The sequence below is a fragment of the Mchenga conophoros genome, linkage group LG3 (genome assembly GCF_057382185.1).
Source record: "Mchenga conophoros isolate Kocher_MC1m ecotype Shallow Benthic linkage group LG3, M_conophoros_male_GT1.1, whole genome shotgun sequence".
NCBI classification, from domain to species: domain Eukaryota; kingdom Metazoa; phylum Chordata; class Actinopteri; order Cichliformes; family Cichlidae; genus Mchenga; species Mchenga conophoros.
The window spans coordinates 37,397,865-37,417,796 of record NC_140528.1 but is presented as its reverse complement, the minus strand read 5'-3'; the positions used below and the strand labels follow the sequence as shown (position 1 = coordinate 37,417,796).

Genomic DNA, 19,932 nt, shown 5'->3' with positions numbered 1-19,932 from the left:
GTGCTGATTTACTTGAGGCTGAGAGTGTTTGTTGCATTGTTTTCTGTGTCTGGGCCAGTGCTCAGCTTGGCACATCTTAGAACAATAAGTGGTTTTTTTACAAGATGCACACCTTCTGAGTCTTTTGAATTTTCCCAGAACACCACAGTAAGAGCAAAGCTGTTGGGACGTTACACTATTATTGGTTACTCCCTGTCCCGTGGGGGCAACCACTGTCCGTTTAAAGGTTGATCTTTGTCTGGTCTAGTTAGTTTCGCCCTGCAGCCTGCAAGAAAGTGTTCACTACTACCACATCGATAGCTATGGTTGCAGTACTCAGTCCCACTTTGCTGGCAGCCAAAGCATTTCCTTAGGCGTGCTCGGTTTACAGCAGGATATTGACGTTGTGGTGCAAACCTCTGTTGATACTGGGCTGTATCACCTCTCCGTCCAGGTCCCACAGGAGGCCAGTAGTTTTGTGGCAGATGCTCAAGATGAGAAAAGGGAACACATTCTGGTGCTGCAAGTGAGGCAGAATACTGTGTTTGTGCCGGACTAGGCTGTTGAATTATTTCTTTGATTTGTGCGACGTCAGCTCCAAGATTTTTCAATAATGCCATGTCAGAACGGATTTCTTTAAGTTCATTTAGTAGGTCAGGCTGAGCTTTGCTGATGGATTCAGGTTTTAGGTTTTTCCCTTTTTTATCTGCAGGGGTGTCAGACTGAAGTGAATGCACAGTGGTTGGCCGCTGCTGGGAGAGTAACTTCTTTTTATTTTGTCTCTCTGCTTCATTTGCACAGGCAACATTGAGTTTCTCAAGGAGGAGCTCATCACTGGTTGCGGTTTCCTGTAGATAGGGCTGGAGGTCACTCTTAATGTTATCATTTTGCAGGCCTGTCAGAACTGTATGAAGGAACATGCTCTGTACAAGCACAGGATCATATCTTAAGCCAGATTCAGCTTCTTGCGATGCAAACAGAATTTTCTGTCTTAAGTCTAGGGCACGGATTAAGAAAGTTTGTGGGGTTTCTTTAATGCTTTGGACCTCTGACGTGAGTTTTTTGTAAAGTTCTGTTGCACCTCGTTCTTGGTAGTGGGTCCTTAGAATCCTCCTCAGGGTAGGCAATGTAAGGTTGGTTTTGCCCTCTAGGTAGCTACGCAATTGTAAGCCTGGTGCTATTGCCCTAATTACTGCATCAACTATTTCTATTTCAGGGACTCCTTTGCTGATGCCTTGTTCAATCTGATGAGCTAGGCTGGAGAAAGTTAGTTTATCCTTTTGGCCGGGCTCACCAATCTGACCTGCTATTTTGAATTCTCTGCCCCACGGTAGTGTCAGAAAAGGTGGAGTGGTTTGTTTAGCACTATTGTCCCCCACACTCATCGACAGTTTGACTGTACTAGGTTGCTTCGCCTTGTTCTGTCATGATAATGCAAGAGCCAACTGAAGCGTCTCTATTTCCTTTATTAGTTGTTCTTCTACTGAGGCCTCACCAACCTGTTCCTGCACCTCATCTGTCTGGTTAGTATCTGAGGTTTTGTGTCCCGATGTACCGTTCTGAGCAGCCTGTTGCAACTCAAAAATTTTGTCTTTCAAAATCAGTAGCTCAGACATTCCCTCATCTTCAAGCTCACCCAGCTCCTCTCTTTCTAAGTGCTGTATTATATAGGAAATGAGAGAGGAACGACTTTTACCCGATACCCTTTCAAGTTTTGAACCAGCAATATTTAGGAAATCACAAACTTCTATCAAAATGTCTCTTGTCACTGTATACAATGCACCAGCAACTTCTAACTTCAGGTCCTCTAGCCCTGAAGACTCCATTTCAGTCTGTGGCTTGTGGAAAAGATTAGTGTGATGTAAGACCTCTTTGCAGAAGAGTCAGTGCAGCTTCCCTGGCACCAGTAGTTAACCTCAGGTTGCATGCAGGTCCCTCTGCGTAACTGTCGAAACCAGCACACTGTATCTCCCACCGTGGTATTTGATGTGAGAGGTTGAATGATGACTGGGGCGTCTATCTGGGACAGCGGGCCCTCATCACATTCATCCCAGCGGTGCCTCCAAAATGTTACACCCTGAAAAGGGGCTGAAAAGGGGATAAGTCAATGACGACGCTCAGACACGATGCTTCTCTTTCAGCAGCTTCATTGCGAATGAGGCATCTGAGCTCCCCCTTCTGGCAACGGCAGGCATAACTAATCAATCATGATCACTAAATCACATGGATTATTCCCCAGGCTCGACAAGTGGATCACAGATTGCATTTTACACAGGTTGTAGTCACATTAAGGATTATTATCCGGTTGAACATAGTCATGAACTCTTTTAACTATTTTAGCCTGTGTTACATTACGTCTCTTAATGGGACTTCTTTTACCCTTGTTTATACATTTACATATTTGAAATAAATTGAATAATATATTGGGTAACTTTTAACCACAACTTTTTACTCCATTATGAACTTCAACAAATAATCAATCTATCACAATTGCATCCACAAATTGAGCTGAACATGCAGGTACATAGATTCTGTGCTGTTCTTCACTGATCACCTACCTGACTGACAGAGTAATGAAGGACTTCCCTCCCTCGGTGCTTCTTAATGTGTGAGGATATTCTCCATTACTGAGTTAAGACTTCCTTATTTAGATCTAAGCTCTGGATTATCTTGCACGTCTCGTGGCTCCCAAATGTCTCTTAAGTTATTATCCTCTGTAGCCTCATACTTTAGCTTTACTTGGCAAATGTGAATGCTTTGTGTGCTGACAAACCCTTTTGCATGTAGTGTTTTTATGAAAAGCCTTATAATTGCCTAATTTTGTGTTTTTGTTCTGTTACAAAAGCAGGCATTCTTACTGTTGTTTAATATTTTAATCAAACCTTTAAGTTTAATTCAACACAAAAAGCCCCACTGTAAACAAATCCACAGAACAGAACCAAACTCAGCAGCCAAACAGTTTGTCCTCAGTGCAGGTTGACATTCAGAAAAATCAGCTGCCTCAGCTTGGATGGGCTGATGTGGTTTCTCCTTAGTATCTGCCCAGTTTTTGAGAAGACCCTCCAAAGGAACAGATGTTGCCACAATGCACAGTCTCCCCTCCATCACCTTCAACAGGTAGGGAAAGACTGTGGCCTTGGCCTCCCACCAGCTCTGTGGGCCTTCTCCTTGTTGGATGAGGGGCTCCTCAAGATAACATTTCATCTCCATCATAACATCAGCTGTAGTATTTCTCTTTGCAGCATCTCCTGTAGCTCTTTCATCAAAGAGGCTCCACACAGCAGACGTCTGTGGCTCCTCCTTCACTTGGCCCTGTAATGGTGGAGCTGGGTGGGAGTGCACTTTGCTGCTGCAGTTATTCTCTGAAGTGCCTCATCAACAGCTCTGTTGTCACTGAATGCAAGCTTTTTAAATCTACCATCCAGTGATGCAGCTTCTGAGTGGACGGTGTTGAACTCCACACACAGAAACTTTTCACACTCACTGCTAATTTTGTTTTACAGTGAAGCCACTCTGCTCTGCTAGTCCCAATATCTTTCACCTGCAGCAGATGCTGCTTCGTTTGCAGCTGTCAGTCATATTTCTGTGTTTTTGTGTCGCACTCTCCTCCACACTGCTGTCTGTCATCTCACAGGTATGATGTGCGGAGCGATGCTGAACTTCCAATCCCAGCGTTTCATGTTGCAGGATCAATTCCCATATGAAAATATCAATATCTAATTTGATTACATTTGTTTTTCATCATAAATATGACAGACAAAAGTAAATTCAGCAATTAGCGGGATGGTCTGCAATACCCTGTTAACAGGAACTACACTCACCACCTCTCATTCATGTGCGTGTTACGGCTCTGCAAGAGTGTGAGCCAATGAGAAACCAGAGGCACAAAACTTTAGACCACAAAACACACAATCTGATGTTGGTTTGTAAAGATGTTGCTGATGAGACTTTGTAGAAAGCAGCTGGTCTGAGTGATGTGATCAGAGTGCAGCAGATAATGTCTGACAGCAGTTTGAAGAACAAATGGATTCTGTTCTGTTCTTCATCATCACCTACCTGACACCTCACAGCTGTTTCTCACCTGCAGGTCACACAGGAGGATCTGTTGGACTGAAGGTCAGCCTGTCAGTTCCTGCTGTGCTTCTTGTTGCTGCTGTTTTCTTGATGTAGAGAAAACAAAAACAACAAAGAATCAGGATCCAGCCTCATGTTGAGCTGCAGCAAAATAAAATGTCTGAATCTTTTTAAATCAGCACTCTTAGTCTCCCGCTGGTGGTTTCAGCGTTGTCAGTGAACCTGGGGAACATGAGATGATGCTGGTAACAGAAGTCAAAGGGAGTGAACAGCAGACAGGGATCAGCTGCAGGTTTAATACACGTCCTGAATTTGGTTTAGTTTGAAGTTTCTGTAAAATAAAACCAAACGTTGTGATTTGTCTCTTTATGAATAAAGTTGAATTGAATTTCTCTCTGAGCTCCTGCTTCTGTTGTCTGTCAGTGATTTTATCAGTTGGACATCAAGTAAAACTTTGGATAAAATGAAAACTGTTCACACAGTGTCTGTAAATCCACGGGTGAAAATAATACATGTAACATTCACACAAGTCCACGAGTGATTGAATGAAATGTGATCATGGAAAAATAAATTCAAAACTATTCAAGACTTTTACCATTAACTGTCATTCTATTATGAAGTAACAGGAAGGTAATAACACTATAATATAATAATAATAAAGAAAATTAAAAAATATGGTATAACAGAGCTCACTGCCTCACACTGTCGATAGCAGCATTTCTTTTTAACCTTATTTCATTTAAGGCTCAGACGATCATCTGTTTCCACTTAAAGTAGTCTAGCTCTGATATCACTTTAGCCTCTGGATGGAGGATTTGCTATGTTAACTTATAGATAATAAACTCAACGTATTACAGACCAAAACCAAACACGTCCGTAGTATAAGACTGGATTTAACTCCCTTCACACCTGTCTCGACACAACAGTCAGGTCAGTCCCTTCCCTTTTAAGAAATCCACCTTAAATGTGTTTTAAATGTAAGTGATGCAAAATGAATTTAATATTTTATCTTTAGTTTGTCAGGTAGCATCAGGTCAGATGGATGATGTTGGGTGAGATGGAGCAGACAGAGATGTCATCACAGCTGAGAGGAAGCAAAAGCCTCAACATCCAGGCTTAAAAGTGATGTAGGGAGCTAAAGCTAAAGCTCTGCTTTCTTTGTGTGCTTGTGCTAACAGCAACTAATGAGAAATGTGATGACAATTGTCCAGCTTTGTCCTTTTATATTCTACCAAATGTGAAGTGAACCTGTGGTTATACAGTAACGATAAGAGCATCTTTATTAGTCCCACATGTGGGAAATTTGTTTTGTTACAGCAGGAAGTGGACAGTGCAGTTACATAGCAAACATGAGAGAACACTGGAATAGAATAAGAAACTGTACACAACTGTACCCAATAGAATAGAATAGAATGATAGGATAAAAATAGAATACACATGCTACATACAACTGAGTACAAATACAACGTTGTCAGAAAAAGAGTGTTACACTTAGTCCTATTGCACATGTGTGTGTTTGATCAGCTGCAAAGTCTTTGTGGTGGAGTCTGACAGCAGAGGGGAGGAAATCTCTCCGTCCCACATCGTGGGTGCTGCAGCCACTGAAGGAGCTGCTCTGAAGCGCTATAAAGGTTTGTGATGATCAATACAGGTTTACAGCTCAGATCATACTGAGTTCATTATGACTGATATAAATATGTGATAGAAGAATAATAAATCGAGTAAATTGTGATTGACAAACAGTTTTAAAGAGAAAGTTTGTTAGTTTAAATTGTGTGAAAGGTCAGAGATGGAGAGAACACCAGGCAGGGGCTGAATATCAGTGTATTACATGCAAATCTGATTGGATGACAGGACAGAGCATAAACTGAAGCTGGCATGGATGTTCTGGGTCTCCTGCCTCTGTGAGATCAGCAGGTCAAAGATTCAATAGCAAAACTTGGTTGTTCCAGCAGCGACGCCGAGGGCAGTGAGCTCTAAAAGCCTCCCAGATGAAAACGTGCCCGATCGAGAGGTGATCTGCTGCTGATGGGTGACGAACCTACTCAGGTCTCCAGCTCTTATCAGAGGAGGCAGTGAAGACACCTGAGCTTCAAGGCAGTCGGGCTGGGCGAGTCTGTGATTACTTTTATCTAAGTACAATCTGAGTATTTTACCTGTAAGTAATCTTACAGTATTATGTTATATTGTGAGTCCTTTTCACAGATCTTCCTAGGTTGAAAATTAAACAGTACTAAATGTAACAAGTAGACAGCAGCACTAAAGTCATCAGTTTAATGGACACAGAGGAAGCTTTTCAAAGGCTTAAGAAGAATAACATGATGCTAGAACATCACATTTTATAATATGACAGTAAAAATAACTCACAGAGATCATCTTCTATGTTTTCCTCCATAAGGGCGGCGAGCCTGGGTCCAGCTATTTGAGTGGTGCCTTGTTTTGGTGAAGCTTTTGAATTGCTTGGCCTTTGAGGCCTGCATGGAGCTCAGGCTGACACTAAGCACAGAAAAGGCCCACAGTGGGTGCACACACAGGATACAGATCTGTCAGGTCATGATCAACAACCACTGACCAAAGCCCACTGATCTCTGACCTCCCAGCCCATTCTTCCTTCAGTGGGCTGCTTTCAGTCATTATGCAAATGTTCTGTTTATAAGATTGAGGAAACCTGCAGTCAAACAACATATAAGAACATAAGATGGAAACAAACAGAGTGAAACAGAGTTTGTTTCCTTCCTGGTTTCCTGGTTTTCGTATGTTTGTCACACTTAAATGTTTCAGATCAAACACATTAAAATATTAAACAAAGAAAACACAAACTGAAGTTTGTAAATAAAGATGTTTGTTATTAAGGGAACAAATCCAAAGCTACATCATCCTGATCTGAAACATTTAATAAGTGTGACAAACATACAAAGAACAGGAAATCAGTTTGACAGCTGTAATCAAACTGTCAACCTTCACACTTTTTACTAAAACCTTTAATTCTCCACTAACATCACTTTGTATCCACGGTCACTCTAATGGACCCTAGAAAATAAGATAAAACACATTCAAAGACTATTTTGTGTTGAGAAGAAGTTTCTGGCTCTTATTATATTTTCTAAAGGAGGCAAACAGCAAACAGGACTCTCCAGCTGCCCCGGAGCAGATTGTAATCATTGCTCTAGACGAGCTTCATCATGTTGCAGACACACCTTCATGCTCAGGGCAGCCGTTACCTGTGTGCCCAAACTGAGTCTATAACAGTTTGTAAACTCTGTCAAATTTGATACGATGGATTTACAAACCACGGAGAACAAAGTACAAGCTGTCTCCCAGTGGGCTGGACTTAAGGAGGAAAAGTCACATGAGGCAGGAAAAGTCACACGAGGCAGGAAAAGTCACATGAGGCATCATCAGTTTCTTTCTGTCCTTGATCATCTGTTTTTCGTCATGCTGGGTAACAGTGACTTCATGCAACATCAGGCTCAGCTTTATTCAGCTTTGAATACTTTGCAGCCCTTTCAATTATTTTTTTACGTTTTTTTCTCAGGTTTTGTTTTGTTGTGCTAAAACCCCTCTCATATTTTCTGCAGATCAGATTAATAAGAAGAGCAACAACAACAAGAAGCACAGCAGAAACTGACAGACCAACTATCAGTTGAGCAGATCCGTCCTCCTTCCCTCCGTCCTCCTTCCCTCCAGCCTCCTTCCCTCCGTCCTCCTTCCCTCCGTCCTCCTTCCCTCCAGCCTCCTTCCCTCCGTCCTCCTTCCCTCCGTCCTCCTTCCCTCCAGCCTCCTTCCCTCCAGCCTCCTTCCCTCCAGCCTCTGTGTCTCCTCCTGTGTGACCTGCAGGTGAGAAACAGGTGTGAGGTGTCAGCTGTCAGGTAGGTGATGAGTGAAGAACAGAACAGAATCCGTTTCCTCTTCTAGTTCAGGACAACAGATTAATACAAACTATTCACAATATGTATAAAGTGAGAAAATACTGGTGGATTTTTCGAGCTTCTTAAAAGGAAACAGATGTTCTGACTAAACATGACTAAAACTGATCCAGCTGTTCTTTATTATTTGACTGGATTAAACGTTTTAAACAAACTTGAAGAAGTCCAGCTCCTTACAATAGTTTTTTACAGTTGTTACACAGACAAACTGTATTATTGTCAGGGTCCTATGTCTGAGCGACCCAGGATCCCTGAGCAGTTATGGACCTGTTATATTACATGTATTTTTGGTGTTGCTGCCCCTCTTCTCCATGTTTGTAGATATGAGTGTGTGTGTGTGTGTGTGTGTGTGTGTGTGTGTGTGTGTGTGTGTGTCTGAACTCTTGTTTACAGGCACCTTCAGGCCTGGTGGGTGTGGCCCTGCTAGGGGACTGGCCACACCCGAAGCCACACACCTGCTGCTGATCAGGGCTCGCCGGGGGAGCTACTTAGGAGAGTCTTGGAGCTCCCACAGATGTGGGATTACTGCGTGAGACTCCCAAGTCAGAGTGAGTGAGTGAGTGAGTGAGTGAGTGAGTGTCCCCGCGGGGTCAGTGTTTAACGGCTGCCTCTATTGTTTTCCTACAGGAGGAACATGGAGAGGAAGAACAGCACGCACAGGGTGTGCAGAGTCACGACAGCGGGGAGCACGAAAACGGACGCCAATGGACACACACGGTAGCCTTGGGGAGCACGGGGATTAATTGTGCATCGATATTTACCACACTGTAAATAAACGCTTCCAGATCAGTAACTCAGCTCAGCTGGTCTCATTACAGCGAGAGGGCAGCCATGTTTTTAACACAGCTGCAGTAAAGATACTTTACAATAAGCACTGCCTGTATTCAGATAAACTGCCAGCTTAGTTTGATTTGATCTAAACCTGACAGAGTGACAGCAGCCGTCCTCTCTCTGTAACAGCAACAACATGCAGGGAGTCTGCTCAGCTACACATGGATTAAACTCTGAGGTTAAACTATCAGGACATAATAGAAGTCAGTGAATTAATAAATAACAAACTAGCTCAGCTGGAGTCTCACATTGTCACAGATGAGGATGATAACACTGACTCCAGAGTGAGCAGGACACATCTGTGCTAAAGAAAACTGATGGAGGCCAACTGAGTGTGGGTGGATGCTGGACTACCAGCCACAAAGACAACAGCTGGAAACATCTGTCTACCTCTGACATCCACCAGCTCATCCATACAACAAACAAACATCAACAACCAGGAAGCAGCTTCACCTCTGATCACACACACTCAGCTCTACTCACTCACCTGGAGGAACAACCAGGTATACGAAGCTGATGTTCATCCATGACCTTGTTTCATTCATGAACACATGACACTCGTATGTTCCAGTGTCATTAATCGTCACGTTCTTCAGAATCAAAGACACGTCTCCACCCTTCATCTGTCTGTCCTGCAGATCCACCCGGTTCTTAAAAGATGGATGCTGGTGTGTTGATTCAGAGGAACCATGCTGGTACAAAAGCACATATTCTGGCTTCAGGTCAGATCTTGTCCAGTTTAAAACTGTAACTGTGTTGTTTGGAGCTCGACATGTCAGAGTGACGTCCTGTCCAGACTCAGCTGTGATGATCTTTGGGTCTGAAAGAGGAAACAACACAGAGCAGAGAGGTTAAAGGTCAAAGTACAATTATGATCAGAATGATTGACTTTAAATATTTTGTTTATTTCCTTTGACATTTGAGTTTTTAGTCATGTTGGATTTAATGAACCTCTGAACATCCAGCAGGTCACCAGTGACCCACTGAGGGGGAATTTTAGCCTCATGCTAAACATGCAAAGTGTCAGAAACTACAGGGTGGCCTTTTGTTGTGGGCAGTCTGAGGTACACCTGTGCACTACTCATGATGTCAGATCAGCATCCTGATGTGGCACACCTGTGAGGTGGGACAAATTATCTCAATATGGCAGATGTGCCCACTACCACACATTTGGACTGATTTGTGACCACTGTTTGGGAGGGATGGTTATATTGTGTATCTGGAATGAATTTTAGGTCTCTACGTCCATCCCATGGGGAATGGGAGCAGTAACAAAGGTGTTGCGTTTATATTTTTGTTGAGTGTATATAGACATAGTATATTGTTACACACTTGTAAATGTCTCATTGGAGACTGGCACACACATTATTTTGCAACAACTAAATAATATAAAATATTTGAACCATCAGAACATTTTAACCAAATACAATATTGTAAATAAAAGATTACAGGGGCAGGGTGCCTTCTTTTTGTCGATAAAGCTTTTCATGTCCTTAAAAGTGCTATTTTTTCTCCTGCTTAAAAATTTGGTTAGTGACAGTCCCTGGATAAGCAGAGGAAGATGGATGGACTAAATTTGCTTAGTCCATCCATCTTCTATAGAGCTGAGGTGTCAGATTCTGTGTAATATTATGCCACAGTCCTGTGAGGAATCACGATGATTTTGTTGTGTTTTACGCTTTGGAGGGACAAAATAACGTCAGGTCTGCTGGATTAAAAATTATTTTGTGAGATCATGCTTATGTGAAACTAGTGGAGACGTTTCTACATAATACACACAGTTTGGACACAGCTTTTCATTTTTACCTCTTTTTACTTTATTTTTACTTCTTTATTTTGTAGATTGTTACTGAAGGCACCAAAACTCTAAATGAACACATGTGTAATTTTGTAGTAAAGAAAAAAGAATGAAATAACTATAAATAAATATGTTTGGTTATGTTTATGTTATATTTTTTTAAATAGTCAACCTTTGCTTTGATCACTGCTTTGCACACTCTTGGCACTCTGTTGAGGAACTTCATGAGGTATTCAGCTGTGTTAAGGAAGAAACGCTTTTATAAGGTTTATGTTCAGCAGTCATTGATCAATGATTCCTCTTCCTGATTTGTTTGCTTGGTTTACATACCAAGCAAACATACTTTATATACATTAAAGTATATGTTCATATTTTACTCTTAATAGGAAAAGAACAAAATGTACTACTCGCTCTGTCTCTAGAAACAGGAAGTTCACCCTGTGACATTTACCGCGAGAGATTAACACACACACACACACACACACACACACACACACACACACACACACACACACACACACACACACACACACACGTATGCAAAATTAAAGGAAACTGCTATGCTTGTTTCACCCTGCTTACTATAAATAAAGACAAACTACTGCAGCTCGGTGTGAGTGAGTCTCTCTCTGAGCTCTCACCCGTGCAGCACGTTAACTGTCTCCAAGTGTCTCAGTGTTGTTTATTCACCTAACTGTTTGATAACTGTAAATCTCTAACAACCTGAAATATTATTGTTATTATTATCTTAAAGTAATATTATTATTGCTTCTAGGCTGGACTAATGTAGTTCATTATTATCAGGATGTCCTAAAAACTAACTCCAAAGGCTGAGTGAGTTCTGAACAACCAAAAAGCTCAATCAGACCAATGTTTTGCCACTAAGCAACATCCTCCAGCAGAACTCTATGTATCAGGTTGGTCCTGATGCACAAACATGTTTTAGATGGACTCAGCGGTTTAACATTAAGCTGTTATTATGAAAGAAAAAAAGTTTTGCTCTGACAGCTTTTCTGAGAGATCTAATAAGATCCCAAACACATTGACCTCTTTGTAGAACATTATTAAATAAGCATATTATTTAACCTTTTAAACATTTTAAACACTGGGTTGTGAATAGAAGATGGAAAAACAAAACAACTAAAACAAAGAGAAAAAAGCTACGCAGCACACAAACTCTGGAAAGGGGACCTTTATGTCACTGAGCACATTATTATGTAGGGGAGACCGGGGATAGTTGTAACGTGGGTCAGTTGTAACACTTCCAATTTCTCCAATCAGGGCTAAGTTTCAAATGATGTGACTCATCCTGTACATGCCCAATTCAGTTCTGCTATCACATGTGAAAAATCAGCACATTTTGTCAAACACAGACAATTTAACACGAAAAAAAGTAATTTGTATGCCAAAAAGTAAGTTTTTCTACTTTATTTCAATTTCTAATAGCATTATCTGCTTTGCAGTTAAACTCATCAAACTTAAATTATGTTATTTGTATGTCTATGGGGATATATTCTGTGTAGGTCTTTAGTGCTAATGTTTTAGCCGTTGGCTGTAATGTTAGCTAGTTCATGGCTATAGGAGTCTGGGTCAGTTGTAACAGCAACAGTCTGGGTTAGTTGTAACAATAACGCAGATGTTACAACTTACCACACTATTACTTTAACTTATATTAAACAAGTTGGGGCAACGACATCAGCAGAGAGAGGTTCACTGGTCGCATTTGTATATGCGGTTAATGCCATTGACAACACAATTCCTCCACTGTTTGTGTTCCCACACATACATTATGCAGACCACTGTGTCAGAGATGGACCAGTAGGAAGTACTGGTAGTGGAAATAAATCAGGATGGGTGCAAGAAACAGATTTCCTCATCTTTCTGAAGCACTTTGCAAACCACACCAAGGTAAGCCATGATAAAAGTAATGGAATTGCGATGCTGGTGAACAACTACATTTTTTCAGCTTCATTGTTATGTTCAAATTGGTGCAAGAGTTGTAGGTTACAATGCCCACTGAGCCAATGAGGCCAAACTCAAGGAAGACCAACCAAAATTAATGAAATATTCAGTTGCAGAAAATTCCATAACTTGTCTTTTTTGGGGGGTTGGAATATGTTCAAAGTTAGATTTCTGCATTCTGTCACACACACACACAGCTACATAAATGGCTCCAAGTGCATTCATGTGTTGAATAAACAAAGATTACATGTTAATGTTTTGTTAGTACCCTTATTTCATTGTGTTACATTTCACCCCAGGATATGTTACAACTAACCCAGACTATGGGGTTAATTGTAACATTTCACTCTTTGTGTTTGAGGCCATACCATGCAATGGGTAATTGTGCTGCAGAGAAAATAGCTGCACTATTTAATAGCCGAGACATGTAAATACTTTGCATTACATTTTGAATCCACTACCTTAAAAGAGCTCCAATTTACAGACAGAAATGTCAAAAATGTTACAACTATCCCCGGTCTCCCCTATGCATTAATAAATAACAACTTAATAAAGATATTACACTCTTAATTTGTCGTTCTGTCACGGCTGGGGCGGCAGTCGTGTGGAGGGTGAGAAAGGAGGATCCAATAGCAGACAATGGCGGAGGTGCAAGTGGGTTTTATTTACAGTGCACAAAACCAAGGTGTGGGCAGAACCGAACATAAACCTAAACTGGGAAAACTAATGCAAAAATGGAGGACATGAAGCGAGGAGCAGAGAGACACGAAGAAACATGGAACAGTGCAGACTACACGGGAGGTTCACAGAGAAATACAGACGACACCACGAGAAGCAGACACCAACTATAAATACACACACCAGGTAATCAGGAAATGGCACACAGGAGGGGACACAGCTGGAACTAATGGGCATAACGAGACAGGGGAGAGGTAAAACTGAACACACTGACATGTGATATGAACTTTCAGAATAAAACAGGAAACAGACACAGAGAACCAGACAGGACACTGAACTTGACAGGCAGACTCATGAGCAGACACAATAACACCATGGACAGACAGAGGGAACACAGAGAAGGGGGAGCAGGCAGGCAGAGAACAGAAAACCTAACAAATGGCAAAATCACAACAGAATACACACTTGGAATGAACAAAAGCATAAGGAAACACAAAACACTGAGTCCTCAGACTCAGGACCATGACAACTCTAAAGCAATAGGTAACCCAAGTTGTTTCAGTACCTTGCCATTCCGGGTTTCTAAACAGTTCCAATATCTTGGAATAAATGTCACTCAGGATTATTGTGGTTTATTTAAACACAATCTCTCTAAACTATATGATGAAACCAAAAATAACAGACAAATGGATTAATCTACCAATTTCACCAGCAGGGAGGATAAACATTGTTAGAATGAATATTCTTCCCAAATTCTTATTTTTATTTCAGTGTATCCCTATTGTGATTAATAAAGCCTTTTTTAATAAATTAGACTCCTTAATATCCTATTTCATATGGAACAGAAAGAATCCAAGAATCAAGAAAAGCTACCTGCAGAGACCGACATGTCAGGGAGGGATGGGGTTACCATGCTTCCGTCTGTATTATTGGTCATGTAATGTTCGTTCCATGTCGTTTTGGTTGCGGACTAAGGGGGCCGACTGGACAACGATGGAGAATGAAAGCTGCTACCCCTCCTCATTAGAAGCTGTGATCTATTCAGCTCTCCCTATCCCTAAACATGACTTTAAAAATCCTGTAGTCTCTCATACAATTAAAATCTGGACACAGATAAGGAAACATTTCGGGTGGAAGGAAGCTTCCATACTAACTCCACTCATGAATAACGCATCATTCGCACCATCACTCTCAAACATTTAATTCTCCAATGGAACCACAAGGGGCTGCACTCAATAAAGGATTTATTCATCAACAAGGTTTTTCCCACATTCCGGCAACTGCAAGAAAATTTGACTTGCACAGTAATGACTTTTTCAAATACTTACAGATCAGAAGCTTTGTAGGGAAGCTTTTTCCATCTTTTCCAGGTCGGCCCCCAGACTCTGCCTTAGATAACTTATTTCAGTTTGATCCACTCAAGAAAGGACTAATAACAAAAATTCACAACACTTTGTCACAACTGGATGGAACTGTCACACTTGACTATCTGAAAGAGGCCTGGCAGCGTGACCTTGGTACGAGAATTACAGACAATCAATGGAAAAAAGCCCAGGAAAATGTACACTCTTCCTCTGTTTGCATTCGCCATGGACTCTTACAGTTTAAAGTGCTACATAGACTCCATTTATCAAAGTTGAAACTGTCAAAAATGTTCCCCAACGTAAACTCGTCCTGCGAAAGATGTAAACAGCAACCTGCTTCACTGGCGCATATGTTTTGGAATTGTCCCAGTATAACAACATATTGGAATAATGTCTTTCATATCTTGTCTAAAATTCTAAAAAAAACACTTAAGCCAGACCCAATCTGTGCTTTATTTGGAGTGAAGCCGGTTGTTGTAGACCTATCAGCCACCCAAAATAATGTGATACGTTTTGTGACGCTGCTGGCACGCTGTTTGATTCTATTAAACTGGAAACAAAAGGTGCTTCCTACCATATCAGCGTTAATACAAGATGTATTGAGACACTTGCAGCTGGAAAGAATTAAACTCCTACTAAAGGGGAGGTTGGAGGAATTCCATTCAACCTGGCAACCTTTTATAGATTTCTTCAATACTGTACAGATATAAATGGTCACTGAGCCTCATTGGTAGTTCGATAAATAGCATCCTCTGTCCAACGTTGTTTGTTGTTGCCTTTTTTGTTGTTGTTGTTGTTGTTTTGTTTTTACTTTGTTTTTTCCTATTGTATATATGCAATCATTTATATTTGAATCTTAGTAGCCTTTATGATAAAGAACACTGGAAAACCAAATAAAGAGATTTGAGAAAAAAATAAATAAATAATGTTTTTATCTGAAGAGTACATAAATATCTGGTTTCAACTGTTTATTTGATGATTGTCAGGACAAAGAGGGAGAGAGAGGAACAGAGAGAGGAACAAAGAGAGGAACAAAGAGAGGAACAGAGAGGGAGAGAGAGGAACAGAGAGAGGAACAGAGAGAGGAACAAAGAGAGGAACAGCGAGAGAGAGAGAGGAACAGAGAGGGAGAGAGAGGGAGAGAGAGGAACAGAGAGGGAGAGAGAGGGAGAGAGAGGAACAGAGAGAGAGATGCAGAATGAGGACAGAACAGAGATGAACAAGAGCAGGTGAGACACACATGTTAGTCAAATGGTTGTTTACCAAAAGTATCACCGTATCACAGGTACTCATGTTTCTTTTTAGGTTTGCTATTTTTCAAATTCTGTATTTATTAAGTTATGCAGGCTTGTTTGCACAACAAGGCTAAATAATTATATAAAATTTTCCATCCATCCATCTTCATCCGCTTTGTCCGGGGCCGGGTCGCGGGGGCAGCAGCCTAAGCAAAGAGGCCCAGACCTCCCTCTCCCCAGCCACCTCCTCCAGCTTATCCGGGGGAATACCAAGGCGTTCCCAGGCCAGCCGAGAGATATAATCTCTCCAGCGTGTCCTGGGTCTGCCCCGGGGCCTCCTCCCGGTGGGACATGCCTGGAACACCTCACCCAGGAGGCGCCCAGGGGGCATCCTTGTCAGATGCCCCAACCACCTCAGCTGGCTCCTTTCGATGTGGAGCAGCAGCTGCTCTACTCTGAGCCCCTCCCGGATGGCCGAACTTCTCACCCTATCTCTAAGGGAGAGGCCAGCCACCCTTCGGAGGAAGCTCATTTCTGCCGCTTGTATCCGCGATCTCGTTCTTTCGGTCACTACCCACAGCTCGTGGCCATAGGTGAGGGTAGGGACGTAGATCGACCGGTAAATTGAGAGCTTCGCTTTTACACTCAGCTCCCTCTTCACCACGACGGACCGGTGCAGCGTCCGCATTACTGCAGCCGCAGCCCCAATCCGTCTGTCGATCTCCGGCTCCCTTCTCCCATCACTCGCGAACAAGAACCCGAGATACTTGAACTCCTCCACTTGGGGAAGGAACTCATCCCCGACCCGGAGTGGGCACTCCACCCTTTTCCGGCTGAGAACCATGGCCTCAGATTTGGAGGTGCTGATCCTCATTCCCGCTGCTTCACACTCGGCCTCGAACCGTTCCAGTGCAAGCTGGAGGCCCTCACCCGATGAAGCCAACAGAACCACATCATCTGCAAAAATCAGAGATGAGATTCTGAGGCCACCAAAGTGAAAGCCCTCCGCCACTTGGCTGCGCCTAGAAATCCTGTCCATAAAAATTATGAACAGAACCGGAGACAAAGGGCAGCTAGTCGAACCTCGGATATAAAATTTTCTGAATCTAAATATTGTACTTTGGTAGAATTAAAAAATAAGTGTAGTGCAGGTCTATGATGATTTTTAGTTCTACTATCATCTAGTTCTGATTGTGGTTCTGTCTTGGTTAAGTCCTCAGTAGTCCTGGTTTTGAACTGTTGTAGTCCTGTTTTAATTCTGGATCAGTTCTGGGTCTGGTTGAATTGAGGTTTAGTCCTCGTGTCTTGATGCAGCCCTGACCTTGTTCTGCCTTGCTGCTTAATTAAAAAACTAGTTTAAGGTGTCCTGCACATGTGATATATATTTTTCCCGATATGAAGTCATTCTTTTTTGAACAAAACTCAAAACAGAGCCTATTAATCTTTCAGTCATTTCTACCCCCCCCCCCCCCCCAAAAAAAAAAACCAAAAAAAAAAACCAAAAAAAAAACCCCACATGCATACTACCCTTTAGGGCTAAGCCCCGGGCGTTTCAAATGTCTGGCTCCGCCTCTGGTCTATGCCAAACCAGAATTTAAAACTGCTTTTCCAATTCGCCTCTCAAAATTTCTGATTTACGGTTAAGAGTGTGGCATGTGCACATGACATGTTTTCACCATTTGTAAGCCAGAAGAGTGACTGCTCTTGAAGCCTGGTTGTTGCACAATACTAATACTCTTACTGCTACTACTTCTTGTTCTACTAGTACAGCTACTGCTACTGCACAAGCACCTCAGAGGGACATATGCAACAAGGCTTGGAGGTCAGACACGTAGGGCCTGCAGGGTGGGGATCCAGGTGCCACATGGTGTTGCAGCTGATAAAGCCATAAACTATGCCCATTTTGTTGAAGTGATCACCAGTTTGCTGGGTTTTTTAGAGACACAGAGTGAGAGCGATCATGTTCTACATTACTGTTTTTAATGGATTTTCAGAGCTGTTGATTTATGAAGCAGTCTTCATGGAAACATGTCAAGTCTGTTTTTGGGATTGAGTGTTAAATTGTCACAGTTTTAATAAAACCTGCATTTTCCTGCAATGATACTGGAGAGCAAAGAAAAGTTAGACGATGTTTATCCAGCTCTTCCAAAATGTACCTCACAAACATCTGCTGGATCCTGAATTCAACATTCTAGGGCCTATGAACAGGTTAACACTGAATGTTCTACGAATACTGGCCCAAAGGTAAAAGGTGAGAATTCCTCCGGTAAAATCTTTTCTTTTTCTTTTTAAATTGTTAGAGCCTTCAGGCACTATGGCAACAGGAATGCAAATATTAAAATGTGACGAAGAAAAGCTTGAAAATAACATTTTCACCCACAAGCACAAAACCAAGAGCCCTAACATGTGATTAGTTTTGACTTGCTGCTATAACTAAAACATGGTGCAGCTGTTGTGTTGTTTAAGAATGGAGAACGCATTTTTTCAGCGTGGGAGCGTCAGGCCTCACATTTCGGAACAGCTTCTAATGGAGCCTCACTGCGTCTAGAGACTGGAGATCAGGTGTTTTTATGTCTCTGGGTTAGTTTTAAAATATATGACAATCATTTTCACCATTCCACCTTCAGTGGTCATCTTCTTTTTACCATGTAAAAAGGGAAACGCTTGTCTCTGTCCACAGTCAAAGATAAAGAGCAGCTGTACCTGGGCCTCCTTGTTCTGATGGTTGTTTGTCCATAACGGACGTCTTCAGTTCTCACTGCTGAGTAGATCACAGCTGAATCAGTCTCTGTACAATAAACACATTAAAATTACTGCAACAGTGCTGTGATATTATTACACTACAGCGATGGAGACATTTCATTCTGTTCTTTTAAGCTTATTAAAAGCATTAAATGGTGTCTTTTTATAAATAGCAGCAGCTTTTCACAGTTTTTATTTTATTTTAACACCTCTGCAAAACAGTGAGAACAAAGAAATCAGGATGTTTCTGAGAAAAAGAAGAAGGGCGGCCACAGAGCTGCAGACTGATGCACTTTTACCACAGAGCATGAAGGAAACATGCATGACCAGTGTTATCAGCCAAACCCAAACACACTGCAGCAAGAAGCTCCATCAGTGTCACACTAACTCGAGTCAAAAAGAAGCAGCACAAGTTTAAAAGAATAAAAAGTCACTGATGGATATAAAGGACATTTTATCTGCTCAGTCTCTTCATATGTCTCATGTTCACATGTTCCATATCTTAACTGTGTGTAGCAACAACAGATAACACACATGTGTGGGCCTCATCTGAGCTCTGACACATGTAGCTCAGTGACAGCACTGTCTCTCTCTGCCTCTCTGTCTACATGGCTGTGAACAAAAATATAAACACTGAGGCTTCAAAATGCAGCATCTACAACACTGTCACTCTGCCTCCACCATGGAGACCGTCTCCATGGTGATGAGTACAATTGGCAGCTGAAACTGTTGTGAACTTCTCCATGAGTCATATTTCCTGTTTCAGAGCTGCTGATTGGCTCTTTGGGCCCTTTACCTTCAGGAGGTCATGGACGAAGCACTGAAGTCGTTTATCACGTAAAAAATATTTTTAGTTTATAATAATTTGATAAATAATAAAATATTAATAAAAACTGGAGGTTTTTTTAGAACTTAGATTTTAAGCTATTTATGCCTTTTTTGCTGCTCTTTTTTAAACTTATTCCCTTTAAACTGTATTTATTCTTTTTAAAATATATTGGTTATTGCACTGTAGAGGCTGCTGAGGAACAGTATTTCGTTTCAGGCTGTGTAACACGAAATGACAATAACCAATAAAGTCTTGAGAGCTGCCATCATTGTTCCAGCAGGAGGCAGTAAAACACCAAACTGCACCTGTTGTGCTGAAAAGGTGTGAGCATGTGCAGCAACCCAGTAAGTTACCTGAATATATCTCACACACACACACACACACACACACACACACACACACACACACACACACACACACACACACACACACAGTACTGACACTAATGACTCGCTCTCAGATCTATTTGGGTTTAATGTCAGGGTATATTTGTGGATGAAAGTTTTGTAGGACA

At 41.7% G+C, this 19,932-nt stretch overlaps 1 protein-coding gene across 1 annotated transcript in view; it reads right to left on the bottom strand.

Moving 5' to 3' along the window:
• The window catches only part of LOC146578496 (V-set domain-containing T-cell activation inhibitor 1-like), a 71,697-nt gene extending 57,536 nt beyond the window's left edge, over positions 1-14,161 (bottom strand). Inside the window, exons 1-2 of the mRNA XM_085267817.1 lie at positions 14,122-14,161; positions 9,308-9,630 (exon numbers count right to left, since the gene is read on the bottom strand). Coding sequence (XP_085123943.1) covers positions 9,308-9,630; positions 14,122-14,161 — 363 coding nt within the window. The remainder of the gene's footprint in view (positions 1-9,307; positions 9,631-14,121) is intronic.
• Between the last annotated feature and the right edge of the window lie 5,771 nt (positions 14,162-19,932).